Source organism: Marmota flaviventris, chromosome 11 (genome assembly GCF_047511675.1).
Source record: "Marmota flaviventris isolate mMarFla1 chromosome 11, mMarFla1.hap1, whole genome shotgun sequence".
Taxonomy (NCBI): domain Eukaryota; kingdom Metazoa; phylum Chordata; class Mammalia; order Rodentia; family Sciuridae; genus Marmota; species Marmota flaviventris.
Genome location: NC_092508.1, coordinates 6,795,842 through 6,823,765, shown reverse-complemented (window position 1 = coordinate 6,823,765; position 27,924 = coordinate 6,795,842). Strand labels below are relative to the sequence as shown.

The 27,924-nt window shown below is 35.3% G+C and overlaps 1 protein-coding gene across 6 annotated transcripts in view; it reads left to right on the top strand.

The window, feature by feature from the left end:
* The window catches only part of Gigyf2 (GRB10 interacting GYF protein 2), a 132,567-nt gene that overhangs the window by 18,134 nt on the left and 86,509 nt on the right, over positions 1 to 27,924 (top strand). For 3 of the 6 annotated variants that reach the window (XM_071619538.1, XM_027941702.2, XM_027941704.2), the window contains 3 exons: positions 12,254 to 12,336; positions 21,306 to 21,435; positions 22,416 to 22,511. In XM_071619538.1, coding sequence (XP_071475639.1) covers positions 12,296 to 12,336; positions 21,306 to 21,435; positions 22,416 to 22,511 — 267 coding nt within the window. In that variant the 5' untranslated portion in view covers positions 12,254 to 12,295. Of the gene's footprint in view, positions 1 to 11,743; positions 11,829 to 12,253; positions 12,337 to 21,305; positions 21,436 to 22,415; positions 22,512 to 27,924 lie in introns of those variants that run through there. The other 3 variants (XM_071619537.1, XM_071619535.1, XM_071619536.1) reach the window with 2 other exon arrangements.

Below are 27,924 nucleotides of genomic sequence, written 5' to 3'. Positions count from 1 at the left end.
TCAAATGTGATTCCCTTCCCACCAAAAACCACCCATGAAAATAACTCTGGAGGCAATCGTGTCATTTAGATCTACTTTCTTTTATCACAATTGGATAGGAGTAAAGGTTTTTTGTTTTTGTTGTTGTTTTTCCCTATTTATTCTCTGAAATCTTCCTCTTTTGTGCCTTCTCAAAGACTTTATTTGTTTTGCTAAGTTGTTTCTTTATCCTTTGATTCTACTAGTTCTTTTTTAGTGGGTATTTTAAAGTATGGAAAATTTTCTTTCTACTCTTTACTCTTTTACAGCTTAGATTCCTCCTCCCACTGCCTCTCTGTACTGGAGATTGAACCTAGGGGTGCTGTATCACTGAGCCACATCCTTTTGCCCTTTTAATTTTTTATTCTGAGTTGCCAAGGCCTGCTTTGAATTTCTTGCCTCAGTTTCCCAAATTGCTGGAATTGTGTATGGCACCGTGTCCAGTTTATAGCTAAAATGTTTGAAAGAGTTGACTACATTTGTGATCTTCCCTTCCTCACCCAGCCTACTCACCCCACTACAGTCTGACTTTACCCCCTTACCCCCCACTCTTACAACTATTCTTAAAAGTCACGAGTGTCCCCTTTTGAAGAATGAAGACTTTTTAGTTTTTTTTGATTTAGAAATTTTAAAATTTGAATGTTTCTGTGTTCAGTGTTTCTTACCAGTGCTATCTTTCTTATGCACACAGATTAGAAACTTACTAGGAAGGTTACTCATAATTCCACCATTCAGATGGAAATATTAATATTTTGGGGCATGTTTATATAAATAAACAATGTATTTTAAAATATATATAATTATATTCTCTGTATTATGTAACTTGCCTTAAATGCTTAAATTCTTAAAGACAGCTTAACTGCTGTCTTTACATATCAGTAAAGACTTTACCCTTTTCTCCTCTACTGGCAGATGGATCTTGATTTTTGATGGTGCTTTATCCTAATAAACCCACTTTGTGTTGAAAATATTTTAAGTCTAAAGTGCATTTAGCATACATTATACTGAATATTATAACTTGGCAATACAGTACACTGTAGGGTATCACTCGTTTTCCCTCATAATTCTGTGGCTGACTACAAACTAGTTTACTGATACTAGTCCGGTATTGCAAGATTTGTATTGTCTGGGAAAAGGTAAAAATTCAAAATTTAAAAGTATAATTTCTACTGAATGGAAATAACTTGTACTATTATAAAACCGAAAAATCATAAGCCAAACCATTTCAAGATGTGATTACTTCAGTGATTACTGATGGCGTTTTAAAATATCCTTCCTTTCCTTTTAGTTCTTGCTAATTCATTCTCCAGGTTATCCCTGGTGATCTTTCTGAAGTATAGTTTTCGTCTCAGACACTTTCCTGCCCAAGTTTTTTCATAGCCTTCCATTGTCCTTGAGATATAAAATACAAAGAATTCTGTGATCTTAGCCCTGCTTTACCAAACTTTAGTTTTTTAGCCTCGTTCCACAGTTTACTGCCCCAAAGAACTTAAGATCTGTTTTGTTTAGCATTCCATCCACTGCCTTCTCTCCACCTTACCCTTATTGACTTTGTCTCATTCTTTGTAGCTTTAATTTTTGGAGTCCTCGTTATATGGGTTTAGCACTGGGCAAACTGCTTAACTTTTCTGTGCCCTGTTTTGTCATCTACGAAATGGGGCCAAAAATCTATCTAAAATTTAAAAGAATAAATAAAATCACTTTGGACTCTTAGTAAGTACATAGTTCTCAGGGAATGCTAGCAGCTATTATAACTAAACACCTTTTTAAGTGTTACTCCATTTTATTTTAGAAGATTTCCCAATATTCCCAGAGCTTATCTTACATAGTTTAGTGCTTATAACATTGTAATTATTACCCTTTTATTTAGTTGCTTTTTTATGAGACTGGTATCTTGATGCCGGGGATTGCCAAAATTTATCTTGTTCATTAATCTGGTTAGAGATTACCAGAAAATGTTACCAGAATTCATTAGATTTTTTATATTGAATCAAAGAAAATATAGTTTTTTTTCTATAGGAAAACCTAACCTTATAAATTCCTATATGTGAAGTGTGTTATTTTGTAGAAAAAAAATGGGACCTAGTTGTAAAGATTTTTAGGAAAGAGAGGTCAGGACAGGGATCCTCTGTCCCTTTAGGTGGCCTGTAATAGTAATGACTTGCAACCTTTTATAATTTGGAATTTAAAAAATAAATTAGATGGGAGTGTGTCTTATTTCTTAATGCTCTTTATTGAAAAATCAGAAAATGCAAAATATAAAGAAAATAAGAGTTCCAATAATCCTTGAGAATTTAGGATCTTGCAAATAGTTTGCTTTTTGCTGCTATCTAATAGCATTTAAATCTGATAAAATTTTACTGTAGGAAATCAGGGTGTTTTGTTTTATTATTAGTAATATATTTTTAAAAATATTTATTTTTTAGGTGTAGTTGGACACAATGCCTTTATTTTATTTACTTATTTTTGTGTGGTGCTGAGGATCGAACCCAGGACCTCACACATGCTAGGTGAGCGCTCTACTGCTGAGCTACAATCCCAGCCCCTTATTAGTAATATTGATGGAGTTTTACTAGTTTAAAATTTGTTTGAAGATATATGTGACAAGAAGTCTAAAAGTACAAGAGATTGTCTAATAGGAAACAAATCTTGTTCATTCCATTATACCATCCCCTCTCTAGCTTTTTTTTTTTTTTTTCCTTTTCTTCTTGCTATAATGGAGATTCAATCCAGGACCTCACACATGCTAGGCAAGTGCTCTGCCACTCATCCCAACAGTCCCTCTCACAGAGGTACTTATGTTTTTTTTTAATGCATTCTTCCACAAAAATTTTTGTTGTCTATTTAGGAACATGAACATACATGCTTTTCAGAAAAAAAATCTCTATTTTAATATGTTTTCAGGTTAAAAATGATCTGTTAGATTAGTCTTCTATTTAGGAAGTTCCTAGTTGTAAAATGATAAATTGATCCTTATTTAACTGTCTTAAAATGCCAAACATATAAGAGTTAAAGCTCACTGTTCATATGGTGACACAATACATACAGTTAAGTAAACATCAGTATAAATTGTCAGCCTAGACACGCTCAAGAAAAGTTCTAGGCCTGGCTCCCTGTTGTTGCAGACCTCTGCAGTCCTAGATCCTGTAGTTTGTTGTTTTAGGTAAGCTGTTAATAGAAGTGAATTGCTTGTATTGCTTGGACTCAGTCTCTGCTCTTCTGGTTCTTAGACTTCATTTCCTGTTCCTCCTGTCACTTTCACTAAAGCCTTTCCTGGCCCTTTTCCCTTGGCCTTGAGTTGGTTTTCCTCTGGAGAGCTCTTGTTCCTTGAGTGCGATGCCCCTGTGTCCTCAGGGCTCAGCAGATACTGGCACTTGGTAGGTATTTAATGAATTTTGTATACCAATGTCATTTTTTTTTTCCATTTTTAAATTTAGAAATTTATTCTGTTTAATCCACGAGCTTTATATAGCTTTAGTTAAAAAAAAAAAAAAAAAAGAGAGAGAGAGAGAGATAGAGAGAGAAACAAAAACAGTGAAACCAAGACACTATTTTCAAAGTCTGGGCCCTTCCAGCCAACCAATGTCATTTTGCAGTATAAATATCTTTCTTGTTTTAGCTTTTTGAAGTTTTATTCTTTAAGATGTATTAGTCCATTCAAAGGAACAGTGACCAGTTGGGCATATTTTCATACTCAAGGAAGGAAGTTAAGAAGCACCAGACTTCTTACTTTTGAAAACTGACTTGTTTGCATGTAGTTTGTTCACATGTGTTTTTTCAGCAATCTTTTGAACACTAAAGTTGTCTTAATAATCCATCTACCTTGCCTTTTTTTTTTTTGTTGGCATTGAGAATTAAGCTTGGATCTCTCACAGATGGGGCACTAAGCTTTACATCTCCATCCCCAATTCCCTTTAAACCTTTAGTATAGAGTATATTCATGTAATCTGGGTCTGAACTTTGTTTAACTTTTTTTTTTTTTTTAAGTGACACCGGGTTAAATGCAGAGGCATTCTACCACTGAGCTACATCTCCAACGCTTTTCATCTTCAGACAGGGTCTTGCTAAGTTGAGGCCCAGGCTGGCCTCAAATTTGGGATCTTCCTTCCTCAGTCTCTGGAGTAGCTGGGTTACAGCTTGCTCCGCTGTGTTCAATTTAGCATATATTTTATATTTATTTATTTATTTATTTTTAAAGAATAGATTTTTTTTTTTAAGAGAGAGAGGAGAGAGATTGAAAGAGAATTTTAATATTTTATTTTTTAGTTATTGGCGGACACAACATCTTTGTTTGTATGTGGTACTGAGGATCGAACCCAGGCTGCACGCATGCCAGGCGAGTGCGCTACCGCTTGAGCCACATCCCCAGCCCCTTTAGCATATATTTTAATGGTTACTATATGTAACTACTGTTATCATTCTGAATGAATCAAAACACTAGTATAGTATGGAGTTCCTATCTTTAAAAAAAATCTTAAAACCTAGCAGTTTGTTAAATGAAAAGTTAAATAAAAATAGCAGTATGAGGCTAAGAAGTATAGCTCAGGATTGCCTTGTATGTGTGAAGCCCTGGGTTTCATCTCCAGTACTGCCCATCCCCCCAAAAAATTCCACCACAAGAATAACAATATGAAACTTAAAGTACTGTATTAAATGAACAGTGTGTATTATGTTGAATTCACTGTTGTGACCTTTGAATGATTTTCTCCAAAGAAATCATACTTGTGTATTATTTTGAGTAAACCATGAGTTTTGGAAATCTTTCCAATAGTGAAAGCATAAGTATAAAAGATTGTTTATTATAGCATTGTTAATAAAGGCAAGAAATTGGAAATTATCAATTTCTGTGGAACTTCATATAGCTTTAAAAATACATGGCTTAATTCTGTATCTGTTTACTGAGAGAAATGCATGCTTCTGAAAAAAGTAGGTGGTATGATTCTAGTTTTGTGTAAGCAGATAGCTAATTGCCCTACCACATATATGTGAATGCATGTTTGAATGTGAATAGAAACATGGAGGGACACTTTCTAGGCTGTTAACATAGTGATCATTAACTTTTTGGAGGTTAATATGTGTTATGTTGTAGGTATAGTGTTAAAGGTACAGTGAGAGCAGTATATCTGGGGTACCCTTTAGTAGAAATCTGGAGTCAGTGAAGTTGAGTTTAAGTTAGAAGTTTAAGTCAAAAGTTTGAACTGGTGGCACATGCCTGTAATCCCAGTGCCTCGGGAGGCTGAGACAGGAGAATCATGAGTTCAAAGCCAGCCTCAGCAATGGTGAGGTGCTACGCAACTCAGTGAGACCCTGTCTCTAAATGAAATACAAAATAGGCCTGGGGATATGGCTCAGTGGTTGAGTGCCCTGAGTTCAATTCCTGGTATCAAAAAAAAAAAAAAAAAAAAAGAAAAAAAAAATTGAACTGGGTATCTAACCATATGCCTTTCTCTTTCTTGTATTCTTTTGTACATTTTGTACATGATGATTGGATCTTGTCCCTTGTGTTAGTCCCGTCTTGATTCTGCTTTGGGGTAACCTCATTGAATTTTTTATTGTAACTTTCTGGATTCATTTCCAAATATGTGTGTCTCCCTATCCTAACTCAACTCCAGAGTTCAAGGTCTTTTGGAGGTCTTGTCAGGCACTTCACATTTATTTTTTCCAAAACCATACTCAAAGTCCTTCCCCTCCAAATTAGTTTCTATTTTTTGCTGCTTCTTAGGCTTTTTAATATAGATATGAAAAGTTCCTCACCCCAAGTATTAAATCTTACATATTCTATTCTGTTTCTGAATCCTGTTTTAGACTTTTCTTTTCCAGAGGGAGCAGTACTTTTTCTACTTTGGGAAATATTTTATGGAGTAGGTAGTTTGAATGGATTCTTGGTTTTGCAAGACTATTCTGAGGGAGGGTGGGCTGATTTCTGTGGGAAGGGAATGGCATGAGTACAACTAAACAACAAGTTAAATGCAGTGGATAATAGGAAGTTCTTTTCTGACTTTTAGATGAGTGGTTAAATAGTAATGGATTGAGTTGGGTGGGCTAGAGTCATCAGATAATAGGAACCTGAAATACTAGGAGTTTTGATCATATGTTGTATGTATGTGTATATTTTTTGATATTGGGTATTGAACCCAGGAGGCTTTACAACTGGCCACATCCCCAGCCCTTTTAATTTTTAATTTTTTATTTTGAGACAGAATCTCACCACATCCAGCCCTACCCTAGGTCTTTAAAAACACACTATGAAGCCAGGTGTGGTAGCACACACCTATAATCTCAGCAGCTGAGAGGCTGAGGTGGGAAGATTCCAAGTTCAAAGCCAGCCTCAGTAACTTAGACCCTGTCTCAAAACATAAAAAGGGCTGACGATGTGGCTTGGTGGTTAAGCACCCTTGGGTTCAGTCCCTGGTTTTTCCCCACCCCACCTCAATAAATAAGTAAAAAATAAAGGGAAGTTGGGCTGGGGTTGTGGCTCAATGGTAGAGCGCTCATCTAGCACATTCGAGGCGCTGGGTTCTATCCTCAGCACAACATAAAAATAAATAAATAAAATAAAGGTATTGTCCAACTACAACTAGGAAAAAAAAGTATTAAAAAAAATAAATAAAGGGAAATGTATGTTGTGACCATGATGGTGTTTTAGGGAAACTGACCTTGAGGCTTAGTCTAAGAAGCAAATTAGAAATTTTATTGTAATAATTCAGACATGAGTTAAAAGGGTTTGGACTATAACAAAATAAGAATGCAAGAAAAATCTATGAGTTAGCCAAATTTGTGGCAGAATGACTGGATATGAGGGCTAGAAGAAAGGAGGGATTTTCATTTGAATCCTGACTGACAAATAAACTGAAAACAGTGGTGTCACTGGAGGAATTCTCAGAAAAGGGGATCCTACCTCAGGACCAGGGGATATGATGGAATAGAATTTCAGCATGTGCTAGTCAGACACAGATTTATTTAGCTAGACACATATTCATGATAGAATGGGTGCTATCTCAAGGGAGAGGTGGCTTTTGGAGTAAAGTAAGAAATATCATTCAAGGGAGAATGCTGGCCATCTTGAGAATGAGAAGCTTTGGGATAAAGCAAGGACTATACATTCAAAGAATATTGTGGGCCATCTTCAGAGGCAGAGACAGCAGTGCCTTGGTGTGGAGTATTAATATTTATAGAGGGACAGTTGCTAGGGGTGGGACTAGAGGTGAAGTCAGGGCAGAGTTATACAATTTTGCATAAGTTTCCCTGGTTTTGCTCTCATGTTACTTTTTACAGGCAATGGCATGAGTCAAGCAACCTCTTAAGCTAAGGACATGGGCCGGGTTGCTCACATGCATGTTTTTCTTTATTTTTTGCGGGAGTGGGTATTGAACTTAGGAATGCCACTGAGATATATACCTCAGTCTTTTTTATTTTGAAATCTAATTTTATTCAGAGCATTTTAAAATTTTTATTTTTATTTTTTAGTTGTTGATGGACCTTTATTTTATTTATTTATTTATATGTGGTACTGAGAATCCTAGGCTCTACCTCTGAGCCACAATACCAGCCCTCCTTTTTATTTTGAAAGAAGGTCTTGCTAAATTGCCCAAGCTGGCCTTCAACTTGAGATCTTCCTGGCTCAGCCTCTTGAGTAGCTGGGATTACATGCTTGTTTTGCATTCAAAAGTTCATGGGCGTTTTCTGCATTCCAAGGGTTTTGGGGTACTTCTTTTGAGATTCCATATGACTTTTTGTACCCCCAAATACCCATCACCACCTTTATCAGTTGGTGATGTCATAGAATAAAATAAAAATTTGAAATTTAGGACAGGGGTGGGGATTCTCCCCTGTCAATGGGCCATTTCGAAATTCACGGGAGAATTTTCATTGCTTTTGTTATAATGACCTTTCCACTCCCTATGCCCTCTTTACCACTCCACAATTTTGTGGGCAGAGTTCTATCCACAAGGTTAATAGGGAGCACCGCTATAGATCAGAAAAGTTCAAGGTAGAATCTGAACAGAGTTTATAGTTAAAATAACCATGAGTACTCTGAGGAACATGAAGAAAAGAGGAAAAGAAGAAATTTGGGAATGATGATGTAATAGAAAGGAAATTAAGGCTGGTGCTAGTCATGAAAGAAAAAGGAGGAAGTAATTTCTTGAGATAGCAGTCTGAAGAAGTAGAATAATGTGGTGGAGCACCAGAATTCTGGCTCACAATCCTGAATAGTTTCGTAAATCCAGAGCTGAAAACCACAAGGCTTTTAGGAGTTTGAACTGAAAACATTTGGAGAGGTGGTGAAGTCTTTTCTAACATCCCTAAAAAGACTATTTATGTTTCCTTTTTTTGTTTGTTTTTTTTTTTACTTTAGAAGAGTATTTAGAAATAAGGTGCAGTTTCCATTCCAACCTAATTAATAATTGAGAGGCATTGTGTGAGATTTAAATCCATTAAATCTGGGTTTATTTAAATTATTTGGGAAGGAACAATTCTGGATGGGGAGCTCAGAGTATGGTACTAAGTGCTTAAGTTAAATGTCTTCAATAGTCATACCTCTTAGGTTTTCTGCTTTAATTTACAAAGGAAAATGAACAGAGCACTATTCAGGGCAGTGTTGGTCTTTGATAATTAAATCACTTGGCTTATTATTAAATTCTTAAGAGTTCTTTAGAAATTTACACTAGGAAATAATTTTCTTAGGAAAATGTTGTAAATGGTAGTTGGCTTCCTAGCTTAAGGCATTTAAAAAAACTTCTGAGCTTTTTAATGTGTATTGTGGTAGTTTTACAGTACCTAAAGATTTGATTTATAGGCTGGATAGTAAAGTGAACTGGAACAGGATTTCCTTGCTCATTGTTTCTTACCTGCTGCCTGAATTCAGGGCTTTTTTTGTAGTCCAAGACTGTTACCTGCAGTTGGGCAGGTGTGCACTACACAATTCTAGGGGCTCATTTGTATTGTTTGTGTTAATGGCACCCCCAGAGTTTTTTACTTATGCAAAATGTGACCATATGTGGTGGCCTTGTAGTGAGTTAAAAAGGAAAAAAATCATAAAGCATTATTTTAATATTTTCACAAATAAAACATTGACTTTTAAAAAAATATTTGTTATTGTAGATGGACATGATATCTTAATTTTTTTATGTAGTGCTGAGAATTGATCCCAGTGCCTCACATGTGCTAGGCAAGCACTCTACTATTGAGCCACAACCCCACAACCCCAGCCCCCATATTGACTTTTTATCAGAATCTAATCACTTCATAAATTTCAGTCTGGTTCACACCTTGACTTGGTTTTTAAATTCAGAACCATTTTCCAGTGATCAGAAGTCTCTTAGGTATTTGAGTTTAAAACCTTTGGCTAGGTTTAAAATGGTGGGAAAAAATGGTTTTTCAAGATTTTTTTCATTATAAAAAAACTTTAATACAGTCTCTATAGCACTATTTAGTGGCTAAGGAGGTTTATATAAAAATCATACTGAGCTTATTTATGGTTAAGTAGCTCGTTAGTTTGGTAAGCAGGATACTTTAATTTTTTTTTTTAAAGATATTGATGTATCTTCATTTTATTCATTTATTTGTATGTGGTGCTGAGGATTGAAAACAGTGCCTTACATATGCTAGGCAAGCGCTCTGCTACTGAGCCACAACATCAGCCCCAGGATACTTGTTTGAACAGTGGATATTTTACTACATTATTTCAGTTGAGATGTACCATAATTTCAGTTGAAACAGTTTTGAAGCTGTTGGTTTTATGCATTACTTAGAAATTATACTGTCAAGTAAACTCTTAACAGACCTTTCTTAATTGCTAAATTTTTTCATTTTTTGATTTGTTTTGCATTTTTGAAGAGTTGTTAGATTTATTTAGAAAATGAATGTAGGTTTTTATTATATATCACTTGTACCTATATAATAATAGCAAAGTGAAATAAATTGGTTAAATGGTCCTAAGGTTTTCATAAAGTCTGACTCTTGTAAATCACTTTTCAGCTAGTCATTATGGAAGTCTCCCTCCTTTCTTTTCCTTTCCCCACCAGCGTAGTAACATATCCTTCAAAGTATTGACAACGCAGCAGTTCTTAAGGGAGTGCTCCAGTATTTTCCTATCAATTTTAAATTTAGTGGTTTGATGTTTGTGATCTCTTAAAAGCATTTTAAGTGCTTTAGTTTTTTTTTTTTGTGTGTGTGTGTTTGATGGGGATTGAACCCACGGCCTTGTACATGCGAGGCAAATGCTCAGCAAACTGAGCTATATCTCCAGCCCAGTGATTTCAATCTTAACTTATTTATTTGTTGTTTGTTTGTTTTGTTTTGTTTTGAAGAGATTGGTATCTCATTATGTTGCCCAGGCTGGCCCCTAATTCCTAGGGTCAGGCTATCCTCCTGGTTCAGCCTCCTAAGAGGTGGGACTACAGGTGCTTACCACTGTGCATGGTAAATTTTTAACCCTTTAAAATACTTCAGGGCTTTTGCATGTGACCATGTGGTTTGCACAGTGTTGTCTATGAGCAGCTGTGTTTTGTTTTCTTTTTAATGTCCTATGGAGCACTTGGAATTATTCATCTAATTATGAATAGTTACTTCACTGTATCCCATTGCTGTTTTATTTTATTGCCTTTGTAATAGACAGTAAGTTTTAATTCATTTCAGAATCATCTTGTAAATATTTTGAAGACTTTAAGCAGCAGTTGAAACTAAAAATAAGCCTGTGTGCAGACAACTGGCACAACTGCCATACAACTAATGGCAGTTATAACATAACTTCTAGGGGCTGGGGATGTGGCTCAAGCGGTAGCGCGCTCGCCTGGCATGCGTGCGGCCCGGGTTCGATCCTCAGCACCACATACAAACAAAGATGTTGTGTCCGCCGAAAAACTAAAAATAAATAAATAAATTCTCTCTCTCTCTCTCTCTCCCTCTCCTCTCTCTTAAAAAAAAAAAAAAATAACATAACTTCTAGTTAAAATGCATTCTAACTTCAGTGAAGTTAAAATGTAAAAGAAAATGTGTAATATTTTTACTGCATTTTTCCATTTTTGATGTTATTTTAAGACTACTTTATGGTCTATTTACTTTTTTTTTTTTGTACCCAGGGATTGAATCCAGGGGTGCTTAACCATTGAGCTATATCCCCAGCCCTGTTTATATATTTATTTTTATTTGAGACAGAGTCTTACTAAGTTGCTTAGGGCTTCACTAAATTGCTGAGGCTGGCTTTGAACTTGTTATCCTCCTGCTTCAGCCTCCTGAGTTACTAAGATTATAGGAATGTGCCACTGTGCATAATATATTTACAGTTTTTTATACCATTTTCTAAGATTTGATCTCTTAAAATTATGGGATTCCCTTTTGCCTGGACAGGGTCTTGCTAAATTGCTAAATTCAAGGCCTTGAAATCCTGATCTCCTTGCCTCAGTCTCCTGAGAAGCTGGAAATACAGATGCATGCCACCATGCCTGGTTTACAGTTGCTTTTGAATTGTTACTCATGAAATTCATTAGCTTATTTTAACTTGATGAACCAAGGTGATTTAAAAAAAATTTTTTTTGTAGTTATAGATGGACAACATGCGTTTATTTTATGTGCTTATTTTTGTATACGCTAAGGATCAAACCCAGTACCTCACATGTGCTAGGCAAGTGCTCTGCCACTGAATCACAGTCCCTGCCCCCCAACATGATTTAAAAAAAAATTTTTTTAGTTGTAGATGGAAACAACATTTTATTTTATTTATTTTTATGTGGTGCCGAGGATCGAACTCAGTGACTCATTCACGTGAGGCAAGCACTCAACCACTGAGCTACAATCCCAGCCCCCACAAGGTGATTTTTTTAAAGCATCACTGGGGTATAAAGTGCTGAGTAGATAGTGGGGAAAAGGTATGGCAGATGGCTGTGGGATAGGTGAGGAGGCTTCTTAATTAGTTTGGTAATCTTTATTGTCCCTTATGGCGATGGGGGACCCTTCTCAAGGAACTAATAGAAACTAAAGGAGAGTATCCTTTAATTTGTCCCAAGTTCCCTGCATAGTCTGCTTTTACCTGTCTTGGAAGTTTAGTCTTGTGCTGTGGGTGGATTTATTCATTTCATTTTGCCTGCTTTACTGTTATAAATAGGAATTAAAAAATGTAATTCTTGTTATTCTGTTTTGAGAGGAACATAAGCAAAGCACTCGTGGCTGTGCTTTCTGACCTGGAATTCTGCATTTAATCTTGACTAATTTGTGCAGCTATTCTTCTCTTTAACAGGTTTCTCCCCATATAAAACTCTTTGTAAAAATACGCAGAAGAATGGCAGCGGAGACGCAGACACTGAACTTTGGGCCTGAATGGTGAGTTTTCAAAGTCTCATCCTGTTTGATATTGGATGACTAGAAAGGTATTTGATCAGGTACTGGGTGGTGTGTACATGTACACGTTTTTGAGACTTTGCTTCATGTGCCTAGTTGAAAACTAGTAATAAATTATATTTGGTAAATGACTGCATTTTATACTTAATTGGAATGTTTTTCTTGGTCTGGCTATGTAATGGGAATGAAATTCAAACTCTACAGCTCCATCACCCTAGAAAATTGTTTGTTTTGTTCGAGCCCTTGTCTAGGTACATTTTTTTGGTACATATTAAATTTTATATAATTGTAATATTTTAATGTGTATGTTTTCTGCTATAGTGTGTGATTGCTATTCATAGATGCATTTGAAAAATTGTTTTGTATGGAAATATTGTTTGAATTTTATTTTATCGATGGGCTAGGCAGGTAGTCCAGAATTATACTGGTTGTTAGCAGTAGCCCATCTAGGATTGAGTTAGCATTTTCCACAATAACAATTAATTGACCTTTGAGTCTCTTACAGATGTGTTTGGACTCCGAATATGGAATTCTCATGGAATTTTGAGATCCATCACATTGTAGTGTGACTCCCCCCCCCCCCCCTTCCTTTTCCCCAAAAGTTGGTGCTTGAAGATCCTCTCTTCAGTGGCGTGAATAATGATAGTTACTTTTTTCATTTATACCTCGAACAACCCTTTTGGTAATGTCAGAGGCACAGTGTCTAAAGTATAGATAAATTGGAGTAGTGTCTTAAACATCCTTTATTGTTCAGGTGCTGGTGGTTTGATAAGTAACGCAGACATCTTGTAGTAGCTCCTTATTGGAGGACTTGCCCTGTTATATGCATTTCTTTTTATATGTGATTCCTAGATTTTCTTAACCTTTATAGCTAGCATTTGGAGACTGAGGAGAAATCACTATTTGAAGTCCTGAGAACTGATGGAACTCCTATACTTTTGAGAGTTTATTTTGAATATGTTGACTTAATACTGTACCTGTTTTCAGTTATCATTTTATATTTTAAAACTAATTTTCTTATTACTAGGTCATGTTTCTAGAAAAATTAGAAATTATAAGTAATTCAGAAGAAGGTATAATCACCATAATTTTACCATACATGGTAACCACTGTAAAATATCTTGGTGTATTTTTCCAGGTGGTTTTATGTATCTTATTTGTATATGTGTACATTTATTTTTACAAAAATGGGATCATGCTGTGCATTAAATTTTGTAACCTTTTAAAAAATCAGTAATTCCAAAGCATCTTTTTTATCAATAAATATTTTCTATTCTATTAAATAGTTGCATTGTATGGATGTACTATTATTGATTTAACTAGTCCTCCATATGTAGCATATAAAAGCTATTCTCAGTTTTTAAATATTCTAAAAGAACATTCTTATAGCTAAATCTTTATTGATAATTCATTAACTTCTTTTACCAACTGAATTTAAATTTATATAGTTCAGTTTGTAAACCATTTTGTGTGTAGCTCTTCTGTTATTATTTAGAATTTGTAATTGCTTCTTTTGTATTTATATACCCTCATATCTTTTTCTTTGTAAAAACATGATTAAAATCATTAGGTAGTTTAAGAAAGTTTAAAAAAAATCACTGTTAATAGGTAACAAGAGAGTAACACTAGAAATTTAACTGAAACAAAGGAGGAACAAAACTGGTGATGATGTAGAGTTACTTCATATTTAGCTTAGTGTCTTAAAATGAGGGTTGGCAAATTGTGACCTGTGGGACTGTAAATAAAGTTTTTGTAAATAAAAGTTTATTGGAGGACAGCTGTACCCATTTGTTTCCATATTATCTGACTACTGTTATGCTACTTGGGCAGGGTTGAATAGTTATATCAGAAGCCAACTGATTTGCAGAGCTTAATTTTCTTTCTGGCCTGTTATAGAAAAAAATTCGGAGTTGGGGGGCAAAAACATAAATAAAAGAAAAATTTGCTCGCTCATGCCCTTCGCCATATGTTCCCAAATAGTCATTTTAGTGTGTCATTGACCAAGTCTGTCAGTAGCATCTTACACATCTTCCTTTTCATTGGTATTTTGAATTTTGTTTGTGTTTTAAACAAAATTTTGAATTGAGTGAGCTTTAGCAGAGGGCATTTGCCAGTTCCTTAAATCCTTAAGCAGTAGCTTTATCTAATTGTTACCTCTGTTACCCGATAAGCGTTAGAATTTAGGACCCTTCACTGAGTCACCTAAATGCCCAGGAACTGAGGAATGGAGGTCTGAGTAGGTATTCTTTATTTGTACCATCTATCAAGATTACTTTTGGCAAAGGAAATAAATGAATCCCTTAAATAACTCAAGTAGCCGTGAGCTAGAAAGCTGCAGTGTAACTAGAGACTGCTGCCATATTTTTCTGCAAGTAACATGTTCATTATGAAACATGAGGTAAGGAACTGTTTTCAAAATACTCAAGAATAAAGGGTTAGTTATTACATTGATTTAGTGTAACTGAACCATACAGAACCATTTAGTGATGATCTCATTACTAAGGTCATCATCTTTTAATGAATAATGTAAAATATAATGTTTAATAATACATGCACAAAATGAAGAGATTTATTCATACTTGGGGGGCAGTTGTGAAGATGAGAGAACATCTGTGAGCATCTGTGGTGGGGATGGATCACACTCTGAAGACTTAGAGAGACTTGGACCAAGACAGAATTCCTTAGGTCTTAGATTATATTTGAAGTAAAGAGATGTATCAGATCAATCAGTTTAAAAGGGTGTAATAAATTTAATGGAGAAGTTGCTCATTTCTAGTTATAAAACAGGAGTCACTTTTTCAAAGCCTTTCAACAAATGCTGCTACCTTAGACCTTTCCTGACCCATCTCTACAACTCACCACCCTACTCCCTTCCTCCCTGGCTTCTTCATGGTCTGTATCAAAGTGTAACATGCCAAATATTTTATGCACTTATTTTCAACCCTCACTAGACTGTGAGCTCCATTGAGGGCAAGTACTTGGTCTGGATTTTTGTATAGCTTGTTCTTTGCTGTATCTCCAGTGCCTGGCACATAGTTGGGTACTAAATAAACTTTTGTTAAATGAATGCGTAAATTATTGGAAAGTAAAGTTGTTTTAAATGTTTTCCTACTGTAAATGATATATATGTACATACATTTTTTCTTGAATGGTTTTGTTTGTATTGCTAATCATTTTTTGGATTAATTCCTTGAAAGTGGCATTATTAAATCAACAAGTTTCATTTTTAAGGTTTTTGAATGATATATGGGCAGGTTGATTAATTTAATTCCCATTTCCTGTGTGTTTACTTCACCCTTGACAAAACACTTGGTACTATCTTGATAACTTTTTGATGCTAAATCCCTTTGATTTAGGTCTTTGGGAATTTTTTGTTGGTCCCTATAACACAACAAAAAGACCCATTTCAGAAAACCTGGAGGAAACAATACTACAGAAAGAAAAGGAAAAGATTTAAGTTGCCCTTCATCCTACCACCCAAAGAGCCTTTTGCTAACATATTGATTTGAATCCTATTAATTTTTTCTTTGCAAATGTATACTTTTGAGATATTTATAAAACAAATACAACTTTACTTGATTTATTTGGGTTTTACAGAATTTTGTGAAGATCAAAAAATCTACCCAGATAAATTTAGATAATTTTATTGTAGGGAGTGAAATTATAGACATGGTTTAATGGGGGAGGAGCCAAGGGAATTTCTTTAGGGAATTTCTTTTTTTGTCTCATCTCTCCATTGGACTTAAGGATGTCTTCCCAGGTCTTGACCTTGCAAAAGAGGGAGGTACTCTTCTGCTCCAGAATACTTTGTTTAGATTAAAAAAAAAATAGTTAACCATTTTGTGGCTGATCTCTTTCTATACGTTTTTGCTTCAGAAAGAAGTAATTCTATTAAGAGAGACCTGTGTTTCTGAATTTTGCTAGGCCCATTATTTAGCTTAGTGTACCAGATGTAGGCAATGTTTGTTGAATGAAAGTATTTAGGTTTTATTTATTCTTATTTTTTGGGGGAGAATGCAAACCTGAGATGGCTAGCTAGCTTACTATTCAGAATCTTTGTGTAATTTGAAAAATTGGGAGAAGTTCTAGAGGATGGAATGTGTCAATATTCCCAGGTTTCAGAAGGGTATAAGAAGTAGTAAACTAGGGTAGTAAATTAGATATTATCTAAACGTATACTTTAGAAGAGAATACTAGGATTTATATAAAAAACACTTTATCAAGTACCTGCTGTATTCTGTGTCTGTGTCTAGATCTCAGCTTCTTGCCTTTTTCTCCTACTACTCTCAACTCCCTCTCTTTATTCTGCCTCTCTTTATCATGCCTTTCTTTTCTTCCCTGTTCTTCCCACGTAGCTTATCTTCTCCCTAGAATCCTTCTCTTCTCCATTGGTGAAAAAGTTCAGGAAAAATATTCTTGACAGCAGAAAGGGCATGTTTAAAGACAACGTGGCAAGAAAGTGTAGATTTAAAAGAACTCCATGATATTTGCTTTTACTGTAACATGAAATGTGAGTGAAATGAGCTTGGAGGTGACCCTTCTAAGAATCTCAATGTTTTGTTTGATTATTGTGTGCCAATAAAGAATTGGAGAGTTTTATTTAGATTTGCCTTTTTTTAAAAAATAGTTTTAGGTGTAGATGGACACAATACCTTTATTTTGCTCATTTAGCTTTTTTTTTTTAAAAATGTGCTGGGGATCAAACCCAGTGCTTCATACGTGCTAGGCAGGCACTCTTACCACTGAGCTAAGATCCCAGCCCCAGATTTGCTTTTGAAATAAAATTCCCTTGTAATGTGGAGGATGGAATAAGACTAATTATATAATTTAGGATGGTGTTACAAAAATAAAAGTATGAATTAGAATGAGGTTATTGGATCAAGAAGCCAGATGCTGTGGCGCGCGCACCTGTTAGGAGACTGAAGCAGGGGCATTGCAAGTTCGAGGCCAGCTTCAGCAACTTAGTGTAGATTAACTTAGCTAGACCTTGTCTCCAAATAAAATAACAAAATGGGCTGGGGATATGGTTCAGTGGTTTAGCATCCCTGGATTCAATTCTCAATTTAGAAAACAAACAACAAAAAAATATGACTTAAGAGATTTAGGATTTGTTAAGATGTATAAGGAGGTATAAGAGATGGTAGATTGTGAGGGGAGAGTAAAGGGTGAATTCTAGACTCTTATTTAGTGATGATTGGGTGGTGGAATTCTTAACTGCCTCTGGGAATGGAGGTTGGGATGAATGAACTGATGAGTAAGGTTTGGGCATTGTTGACCCTGATGGGCTCTCTATGGTTCAACATGAAGCCTGCCTCTGCAGGAGAGGTCAGAGCTGGACTTAAAAGAATCATGAACTTATGCAGGAGAGCTTTTTGACTCCCAAACCTTCACACATCTATATTGACATTCCACATTGCTTTTTAAAACTGAAGTTTGGAGTTTGAATAGCACTAGTAAGTGTAGATGGGGGCAAATATGGGGGTATTGGGGGTATTAGGAGTCCTGCCACTGCTACCTATCAGTTACTGCCTATGGTAGGACAGGGCTTCCTGTGTTAAAACCTCTCAGACAAGGAGGTGAAGTTCTTGAGAGCAGGCAGTTTTCTTCACTTTTGGCAATGTTGATGAACTTTGCAGACCAGTGGAGTGGGGAGAGAAGCCAGCTGTCAGTGGGTTTTGAAGGAAGTAAGGAAGTAGGGATACTTCTGGAATGAAGAGGAGAGATGAAGAGTTTATGGCTAGAAGTGGGATGCTGCATTAAATACCACTATTAGCTGAGTTTAGAAATGGGAAACATGTAGGGAGGTGTTAGATTTCTAGATGAGGGGGTTGTGTGGAGGAGACGAAGACTGCTGATGGGTTTTTAGGGAAGGATGTAACCCAGATATATTTCGGCTTTTCTAAGAATTTGTATATGAATGAGGACTTGGAATAGAACTTGATGATGACTGAGTCAGAACACAGTCATTATTCTAACACAGGGGACCCTCTTAATTTGACTCATTGTCACCTTTCTCAATCTTTCCGCAGCAGCTGGAGGATTTATCAATCACGTTACTCTCAGTAGATCTAGTACTTACAAGAATTGTTCTGTCCTGGACATTGGAAGGGCATCCAGGATCCATTGGCAGGACAGGGTGGTAAATGGAATTGAAACCTTTCTGTGAGGAGCATTTGAAGAAATTAGAGATGATAAGCCACTAGGGGGAGTCTCTAGTGAGACATGGCGACTTTGCCAGGACTGGAATGATTTTCACTTGAAAGAGGGCTTAGATGTGCCCTCAGTGGTAGAAGTTGTGGGGAAGCATGTTAGCCTGGTATAAGGAAAATAGTTTAAAATAATTTCCAGTAAAAAATATATGTATATTTTAAAATTGGTAAATAAACTGTGGCTATTTTAAACATTTTTAGAGACCTCATGATTAGAAAGATCATGCCCTATTTGCCATAAAAACCTAGGCTTGATCTTTGTTCTGCTGACTGTGACTATGTGCTAGAAGTTTAACCCCTCAGCTTCATTTTTCTTATCTGTTATTTTGAGGTTATGAAACTTAAAAATAAGATCAAATGAGCTAATTATGTATAAAATTCCCAGCTTCAGTTTTCAGGGGATGTTACTTTTACTTTTTTAGGGTATAGCCCAACTTTATGGAGCTGTATTGAGAGCTGTTTCCTGGAAGGTTCTTCAGCAGTGGTTGGATGGCTCTTTTGGGTCATGTTGTTTTCTTACTGGTTGTTTAACCTGTCTTATGGGGGTTGTACTGAATAATCTCTAAGCGCAAAAATAATTTCAGAGGAAACAAAGACCAATCAAGTAGTAATGAGCATTCCTGGTAGCCAGATAGTGGCCTGTTTATTAATTAGAGATAGTCCTGTCTCCTTGAAGAAATGGATGATCCCAGTTCTGAGGCAAGATAATACAAGATAAGTCAGAAGATTTTGACATATCAGAGCAAACACTGTTACAGATTAATAGAATTATGTCAGAAGGACCCAGGAATAAGATTAGAGTTGCCCACTGGTCAAAGATGAGACAATTTGGACATTGTTAAGAGTAATTGCAGCTTAATAAAAAGTATTTTGTTAGTGTTGAAGGATACTAGTAAACCAAGCCATTATTTTGAAAACTAAAAGTTTAAAGGAAACAGTCAAGGTGGATTTTCCTTCCTTCCCTGTATAAACTATGCCATTGGGTAACTACGCCAAATAGTATAAGAGGGAAGCTTCTCTTTGCAAAAGTAGTCCATCAAATAAAGAAGGAATTATAGAAAAAATCACTTTGCAACAAACTTGGTGAAATTAGGAATCCATGCATTGATTCTGAATGACTTAGCATCACAAAAACAACCAGGCACTGTATGTCTCCTAATGTAATCATAAACCACTACATATGAAATATTGCCAAAAAAAGTAGAACCCACATTTTAAGTCTCTATACCCAGCTGCCAATTTACATGAAATGCAGAGGACATCATGGGTCAAATCAGGAAAACCAGACTTCTAAAAGAAGTCCCTATTTTTAAGAGATTCTAAAATATGAGAAGAAGAAGTGATAATCCAAAGGTTTACTTCAAAGTGGTATCAAGGTTTTTTAAAAAGGTAGAATGAGAAAATAGAAACATTGGAAAAAACCGCTATAGTCTCACTCTTTTTTTGTACTACTTTCTATGTGGAAATACATTTTTATGTTTAGTACGCATATGTTTTTTCTTGCCACTTTTAAATACTATGCAAATATTTACTGTGCTTTTACCTGGCTTTCATACGGGCTTCTAATATGTTATAATTTAGTAGATCGCTCCCTTCTTTTGCTTTTGTGAATAGAGCTTAACAATTTGGGGTATGACTTTTATTGCTTTTGTTGGATTTCTTCTTTAGCAAACCCACTTAAAGTACTTTGGTTCTTTTTCCCCTTGGCATCTGTCACGTTTATAGATCTTTGCTTCTAATATTAGTTTTCCCACATGCTCTTTGACACAGTGCTGCAGTAGGATCTGACTTCTGCCATTTTTTTTGCTGAGGTTTGTCTTTCATAAAAATATTATTAAAAATCAAAATGGTTCTTTCTTCCCCATTTCTGTTCCTTAGAGGCAGTGTCAGCTTGGAGCACATTTTTATTTTTTATTTTTAGCAATAAATACATTAATTGCCTTTATTAAAATATATTATGAAATATTACAGGTATATACAATTATAACAAGCTTCCATATACTTGTCACCAAGCTGATAAAATAGGCTATTAAAGGTACAATTAGAGCTCCTTTTATACTTTCCTTCCCTTTGCAGATATAACCTTATCCTGAATGTTGTTTTTGTCAATTTCATGTTTGTTTCTGTGCTTTTACCATATTTTGTATGTCTGTAAATAGTTAATCCTATATGTGATATATACATTTTATACAAAAGTTATTTTTATTGTAAGTCTTGTATTTTGCTGTTATGTCACATGCTTTATTAAACATTTTAACTATTAACAATTAGCTGTTATTAACAGCTTTTAAATAATTAGTGATTATGAATGATTGCTTGTTTCAGTGATCTCCTTCAGCACTGCTTGAGACTTTTCATTGTTTTACATCCCTACCAATACCTGGTATTGCTAAGACTTATTTTATGAATCTAGTGGGAAAGTGGCACCTCACTTTTTTATAATTTGGTAAAATATCCCCTTCCTAACTCCCAGGCTTCTTAGGAACATACTGTGACACCTTTTAAGTTAGGGAATTGCCATGGGTTTGCCTAGTTAATTACCTCTTATTGAATTGCTCTCTCTGTGCTGTGATAGCAAGTTGTAGTCAAGGTCAAATCTTTGGTACCTCGAGATAATAAGGTTTATTTTTATTCTTCTCAGGAACTAAAATGAATTTCCTTGCAGTGTATTATATAGAGTACAAACTCAACAGTGCCAGAATATTTGCCACTTCATTTTGTATTTTGTTTTTCCTATTCTAGGCTCCGAGCTCTATCCAGTGGTGGGAGTATTACATCCCCTCCTCTTTCTCCAGCATTGCCGAAGTATAAATTAGCAGATTACCGCTATGGCAGAGAAGAAATGTTAGCACTTTTTCTTAAAGACAACAAGGTAAGAAAGTAGGAAGAATTTAAAATTGTGAATGAGACTTGTGTAGTGATATATTGATATATGAAAAATATTTATTCTGTCCGTGTATTGACCTGTATTTTTTTCCTCTACCTTACCTTTTCCTACATTGAAACAGACAGTGTTAACAGAGGCTATTCTCTTCTTTTTAGAGAAGATCATGTTTCAGTGTCCTTATAGGAGCATACAGCAAGAGATAGCAGTAGCACTATGCCTTCTCTAGCTAATTTCTTCTTAACTTCCCCTTTTTCTCAATTTTTGTCCCAGTTTGATGGCTGAGAAATGAAGAATTTCTCCCTTATCTGTATTACACCTCTTATCCTTTCCAGTTAGAAGCCAGGAACAAGAGGAAGGGTAGCTTTTCTATCCTTTCCCTGTCTGAGTTAAATATAGTTTTTAGTGGAGAAAAATCTTAAGATGTATTTCTGTCACTTGTAAATGATTAAACTGAAACAGTGTAATAATACTGAGAGAAATACTATTCTGTTTTTCCAGTATGCTTTATTTTTCCTGCATTGATGGATGGAGATTCTTTAATTTTAATGTTGCTAAGGACAGATAAAGTTGCTTATGAAACTGTCCTTACCATCTGCCTTGAGTTAAATGTGGAGATTTTTACTCCTCCACTGTGTGCTCTGGAATATGAGAGTTAATGCTAAATCCAAAAGTTGTCATCTCATGAGAGGAGAGGGATTGTGACTGGATTTTTAATTTATATAGATAAGGATTGGGGGGATTGAACCCCAAAGTCTTGTGCATTCTAGGCAGGCACTCTACTCCTCAGCTAAACCTGTTTATTAATATTTGACTCTTTCAAGTACCACATACTTGACAGAAGTTTATTGTGGCTGAATAAATTTTAAGTTTATAATAATAATAGATGAAGAGTGTTTTTTTCTTGATTTATCTTCTTTCAGTTGGAGGAATAGCATTAATCTCATGGTCATGTGTTTGTCATATAGATACCTTCAGACCTTCTGGATAAAGAATTTCTGCCTATCCTACAGGAAGACCCCCTGCCACCATTGGCTCTGGTACCCTTTACAGAAGAAGAACAGGTTTGTGCCTAACTTTGAGTCTCATGTCAAATGCTTGTTCCTTTCTGTTAAGTCATGAAACTGGGAAGCTAGTACTTTGGCCCCAAGGATTATCCTGAGTCTTCTCGGGTCTGTTTCCTTCTTACAAATTCTTGGTATGTGGATGCCTTTGAATTGCCTGAGTTTTGCATTTGAAGCTGTGGACTATCATATAGAGATGAGAAATGTTTCTTGGGCCTTAAGAATAATGAGAACTATCCCTTATAATGTATTATAAGTAGAGAAGAATTGATGCTTTTTGAAGGGTAAGGAGAAGTTCATCTTTGTAGAAAAGCATAGTTTTCCATAAGTCATTGCCAACCTATATTCTCACTATTGCATTCTTTTTACCACTAAAGAAAAATGATCTTCATCTCAGAGTGCAGCTAAAACTCTCTTTTTTTCATAATATTGTGAGAGAGAAAAACTTCTGGGCTGGAAAGAAACAAATTTTGTATTTTCCCTATTCATAGGGCACTGTGTCCTAAGCAAAGATAAATGAGTGATTTCAAGAAGCTTATGATGATTGTATTACAATGGAGAAACGAATTTTGTTGGAATGCTGGAGTGCTAATTTAAATAAAAAATCATTATGACTTAAAAAAATAGCTTTAATGGGATATAATTCATACTCCATACAATTTATGCTTTTAAAAGTATACAAACCAGTTACTTTTAGTGTATCTCTGAGTTATACAGCTGTCACTGTCACTGCTATCTTAATTGCAGAACATTCTCATCATTATGTTTTGTGCTAATCCTGGATATATTTTCTGTAACTCATGTTTTTCATGGATGAAGCTATTGTATCAAGAAGGAGCAGCTTATTAAAACAGCTCTCTGTTAGAATTGTGTTAAGATCTAAGAAAGATATAGTAGTCATCTTTGGTGATTCTTTTTTTCTTAGCACCTAAATACTACAACTTCTTTTATATCCTTATACAAATTGAGAAAGAATATAGAGGAAAGAAATTTTAATGTACCTCATTTTTATAAATTTTATAAAAGACATATTTGTCTCACAAAACAAAGGGCATTTTTTTTTTTTTTTTTTTTTTAGTGTAAATAGCTATAAATGCTTCCTGCAGTAAGGTAGAATAAATACCCAGACCAACCTCCCCCCCCCCCCCCCAAAAAAAGAACTTATTTATTTATTTATTTAGTTGTAGTTGGATACACTACCTTTATTTATTTATATGCAGTGCTTAAGTTGAACCCAGAGCCCCACACGTGCTAGGTGAGCGCTCTACCATTGAGCCATAACCCCAGCCCTTAGCACCTAAATTTCATAAACATGTTTTGTTCTATTTATAGCTTCTAAGTCAGGCTAGTTCCATCTTCATTCATAAAACCCATTATCTTCTAGGATCATAATGATATTTTCATTGACAAAACAGTAGTTTATGCTGTAAAGAACACTGGAAAGAAAGAACCCTGTCCCTTGTGATTGCTGAAATTTCTTGCCGCTGCACCCAATCTCTTTTTATTGATTTTTTTATTTTGAGATAGGGTCTTGCTAAGTTTCTGAGGCTGGCGTTGAACTCATCATCCTTCTGCCTTAACCTTTCGAGTTGCTGGAATTACTGGAGTGAGCCACCATGTCCAGCTCTATCCTTTTTTTTTTGGTTTTAAAAAAGTAAGATTTTCCATATAGTTGAAACTTCTTAGGGTTATATGTCTCTGTTTCTTCCCAGAGATTACCATGAATTGGTTTTTCTTATTCATGTTTTCTTATTTTTGTTACATATTTATACATGTGCCATAAAAATATTTTCATTTTATAGGATTATACATTTTACATTGAAGGTAGCATACTTTATGTTTTTTCTCTCAACATTTTGATCTTTAGATTTAATAATGTGGATACATGTAGCTGTCAATTGGTCATCTCTACTTTATAGTACATTCTGTGGTATAAGAAATGTCCACAGTTTTTCCCATCCCCTATCTTTAGATATTTAGGTTGTTTTCAGTTACTGTTGCCTACTATAGCTTATGATACAGTGAATATTCTTCTCCATCTGCACCCCCCCACCTTTTTTTTTTTTTGTACTGGGGATTGAACCCTGTTGTGCTTTACCACTGAAATACATTTTTAGCCCTTTTTCTTATTTTGAGACAAGGTCTTGCTAAGTTGCTGAGGCTGGCCTTGTATGTGGGATCCTCCTGCTTCAGCCTCCCAGTTTGCTAGGATTACAGGTGTGTACCACCATATCTGGTGCTCCCCATCTTCCCACCAGGTTCTGGGAATCAAACCCAGGGCCTTCTGCTTTCTAAGCAAGTTCTCTGTCAGATATAGACCCAGCCTCTGCAGTGATAATTCTTATAGTGTGTTGTAATCACTGGGTGATTACACCCAATATATATATATACTTTTGCAAGCAAATATATATATGTATTTTCCTCCTTTAATTTCAAGTGGCAGTACAGACTAAACATTGTTCTGTTCTTACAAGAATTGAGTTAAAAAATTTTTTTTTTTCCTTTTAGTTGTCAATGAACCTTTCCTTTATTTATGTATATGTGGTGCCGAGAATTGAACCCAGTGCCTCACATGTGCAAGGCAAGCACTCTACCATTGAGCCACAACCCCAGCCCAAGATTGAATATTTTTATTAAATGTATTCCCTGCAAATTTGGAAAAAATTTCTTCCATTTTTGTATCTTTCATTTCTTTGTTCATAACAGTGAAGAGTTTATCAAATATTTGTTTATTGCTGATATTTTTGTTAATCTTTTTCTTTTTGTCTGCCAGTTTTTCTTTTTGGATCTTATTTTGTTGTTGTTTTATAGTATATATGTGAGCTCCTTATATTTCTATTGGCATAGCTGTGCCCCATAGGTTTTCTGAATTTTTAAATTATATTTATTATTAAAAGACAGAAGCTAAGTTTTTTGGCACTGCTGTATACCAAACACAGGGCCTTGTGCGTTCTAGGCAGATGCTTTCCCACTAAAATCTACATCCCTAATTTTTATGTAGTTCAGTATACTAGTTCTATTCTATTTTTTAGTTGTTGTTTTGTGTGTGTGTGTGTGTGTGTGTGTGTGTGTGATTTTTTAAAAATTTTTTCATTTTTTTCTTAAATGATTCTCTAGATTTCTTAGAGACTATCTGGGCCAGAAAAGCTACATAATGAATAGGGAAGATGACTCGCTATTAGTTACCAAAACCTGGTGGACTTTTAAACAACAGAATAAGTAATTGAATCATCCAGAAATATCCCTTAACATTCCTAAGAAATTAGAATGTAGTAAGTGTCTATATAAGTCATTTGGAAAAAATCAAAGATTAATAAACTAATGTTATTTGGGAGTTGTTGGTTAACAAAAGTTAACCAGTAACAGTTGTGTTAGAAATTTATTAGAAACGAATAAATTAGGTATGCATTCCACCTACACACCAAAATTAGTTCTAGAATAACTTAAGGAACAGGTCTTAATTTTGTTTTTATGATAGAATTGTTTGTGTTAAGGGCTACATTTTACGATCATCTAGCTTTAATATGAGGACTGAGAGATTTTCACCACAGCCACAGAAGTTCATTAGGGTCTGTCTTTGGAGGCATTTAAATGGTATTATTTAGGATTTCCTGGTACTTACTTGGTAGCCTTTGTTATTTATAAAATATTTTGGAATCATTGCTTATGCTTGACTAAAGATTTATCAGAAATTTGATATTTGTCCTTTGGATGATCAGATTACCCCTCCAGGGATTGTGTAGATCTTCATTGTTCAGAGTTTTGTATACTTTTTATTTCAGTACTCCTATAGGGAGATAAATATTTATAATGATGTAAAGTGAGCTTTTGGCTGTGTGCTTACTGACAGAGGTAATTTTGTCTTTAACGTGTTCTTTCCCCAGACATGGTGGCACATGCCCAAGGATCTTAAGGTCCTAAGCAACTTAGTGGGACTCTGTTTCAAATTAAAAAATTCAGAGAGAATTGGAAATTGTAGCTCAGTGGTAGGGCATCCCTAGGTTCAATCCCCAGTACCAAAAAAAAAAAAGTGGTTTATTTCTCTCCCCACTCCTCCCTCTCTTTCTGCCTCTCCCTCCCTTTTCTCTGTCTCTCTGTGTATGTACGTGTATGTATATTTATATATATGTATCAAATATAACCAGGGAGAAAAATGTTTTCTTAGATCCAAATTATTGTTCAAAGATCTTCTAGTTCTTTTGGTTTGGTATTTCTTTTGACTAGCACAATTTGAGAAGGATGGTTCTCTTTACTACACTTGTAAGTAACTAATATGAGATTGGTAAATTCTCTGGGCACGGTGGTGCATATCTGTAATTCCAGCTACCTGGGAGGCTGTGGCAGAGGATTGCAAATTTGAGGCCAGTCTCAGCAACTTGGTGAGACCCTGTCTCAAAATAAAAGGACTGGGATGTAGCTCAACGGGAGGGCAATCCTGGGTTCAATTTCTAGTACTACCAAAAAAGGGGGCAAGAAACCTTAGAGGAAATTGGTGAATTTTATTTATTTGACATCAAAGAAAATTTGCATTTTTTTAAATATTTATTTTTTAGGTGAAGATGGACACAACACAATACGTTTATTTTTATGTGGTGCTGAGGATCGAACCCGGGTCCTGCCTAGGAGCGCTCTACCGCTGAGCCACAATCCCAGCCCCGAAAATTTGCATTCTTAAATAGATAACACACACACACACACACACACACACGCACGCACGCACACACATGAAAATTAAAAGAAGCAAAAATAATGGAGAAGTAAACTTTGTTTACTGTTACTTTCCTCAGGGATAACCATTTTTTTTTTCTTTCTTTTTTCCCCTGCTTGTGTTTCTTTTCAGGGGTGTTTAAGACATTTACAACCATCTGTATATTCCTTTAAACCCCTCCACACTATAAATGGCAGCATGCTGTGCATGAAGTTTTACACTTTATGGTTTTAACCTGAGCATCTGTCTAAAAGATAATGGCAGATACTTACATTGAGTTGTAATATGTTTCAGACACTGTTCTGAATACTTGGCATTTAATGTGTAGAGTACTTGCAACAACCCCTAAGGTAGATAAAAATACTCTGTATCCCTGTATGTTAGGCCCACCATAGGAAATTGTAGTGTTGGTAGATGAGAAATGGATGAATATTAAGTTTCATATGGTTCAACTTAAGAAATAGAATTTCCTCATTTTTGTAAACAAGTGTGGAATTCTAAGCCTACAGTTTTTCATTTAGCCCCTATTGATTAATATATAGATGGTCTCCATTTTTTTTTTTTTTTTTTGCTTTGCTTTGTACTGTAGTTAAAAGTCTTTCTACTTATGTTATTTTTTGCATATCTAACAGGTGGAATTTTTGTGTCACAGGGTATGAACATTTAAATATACTTTGAGAAGTTACCTTTCAAAAAGATCTTATC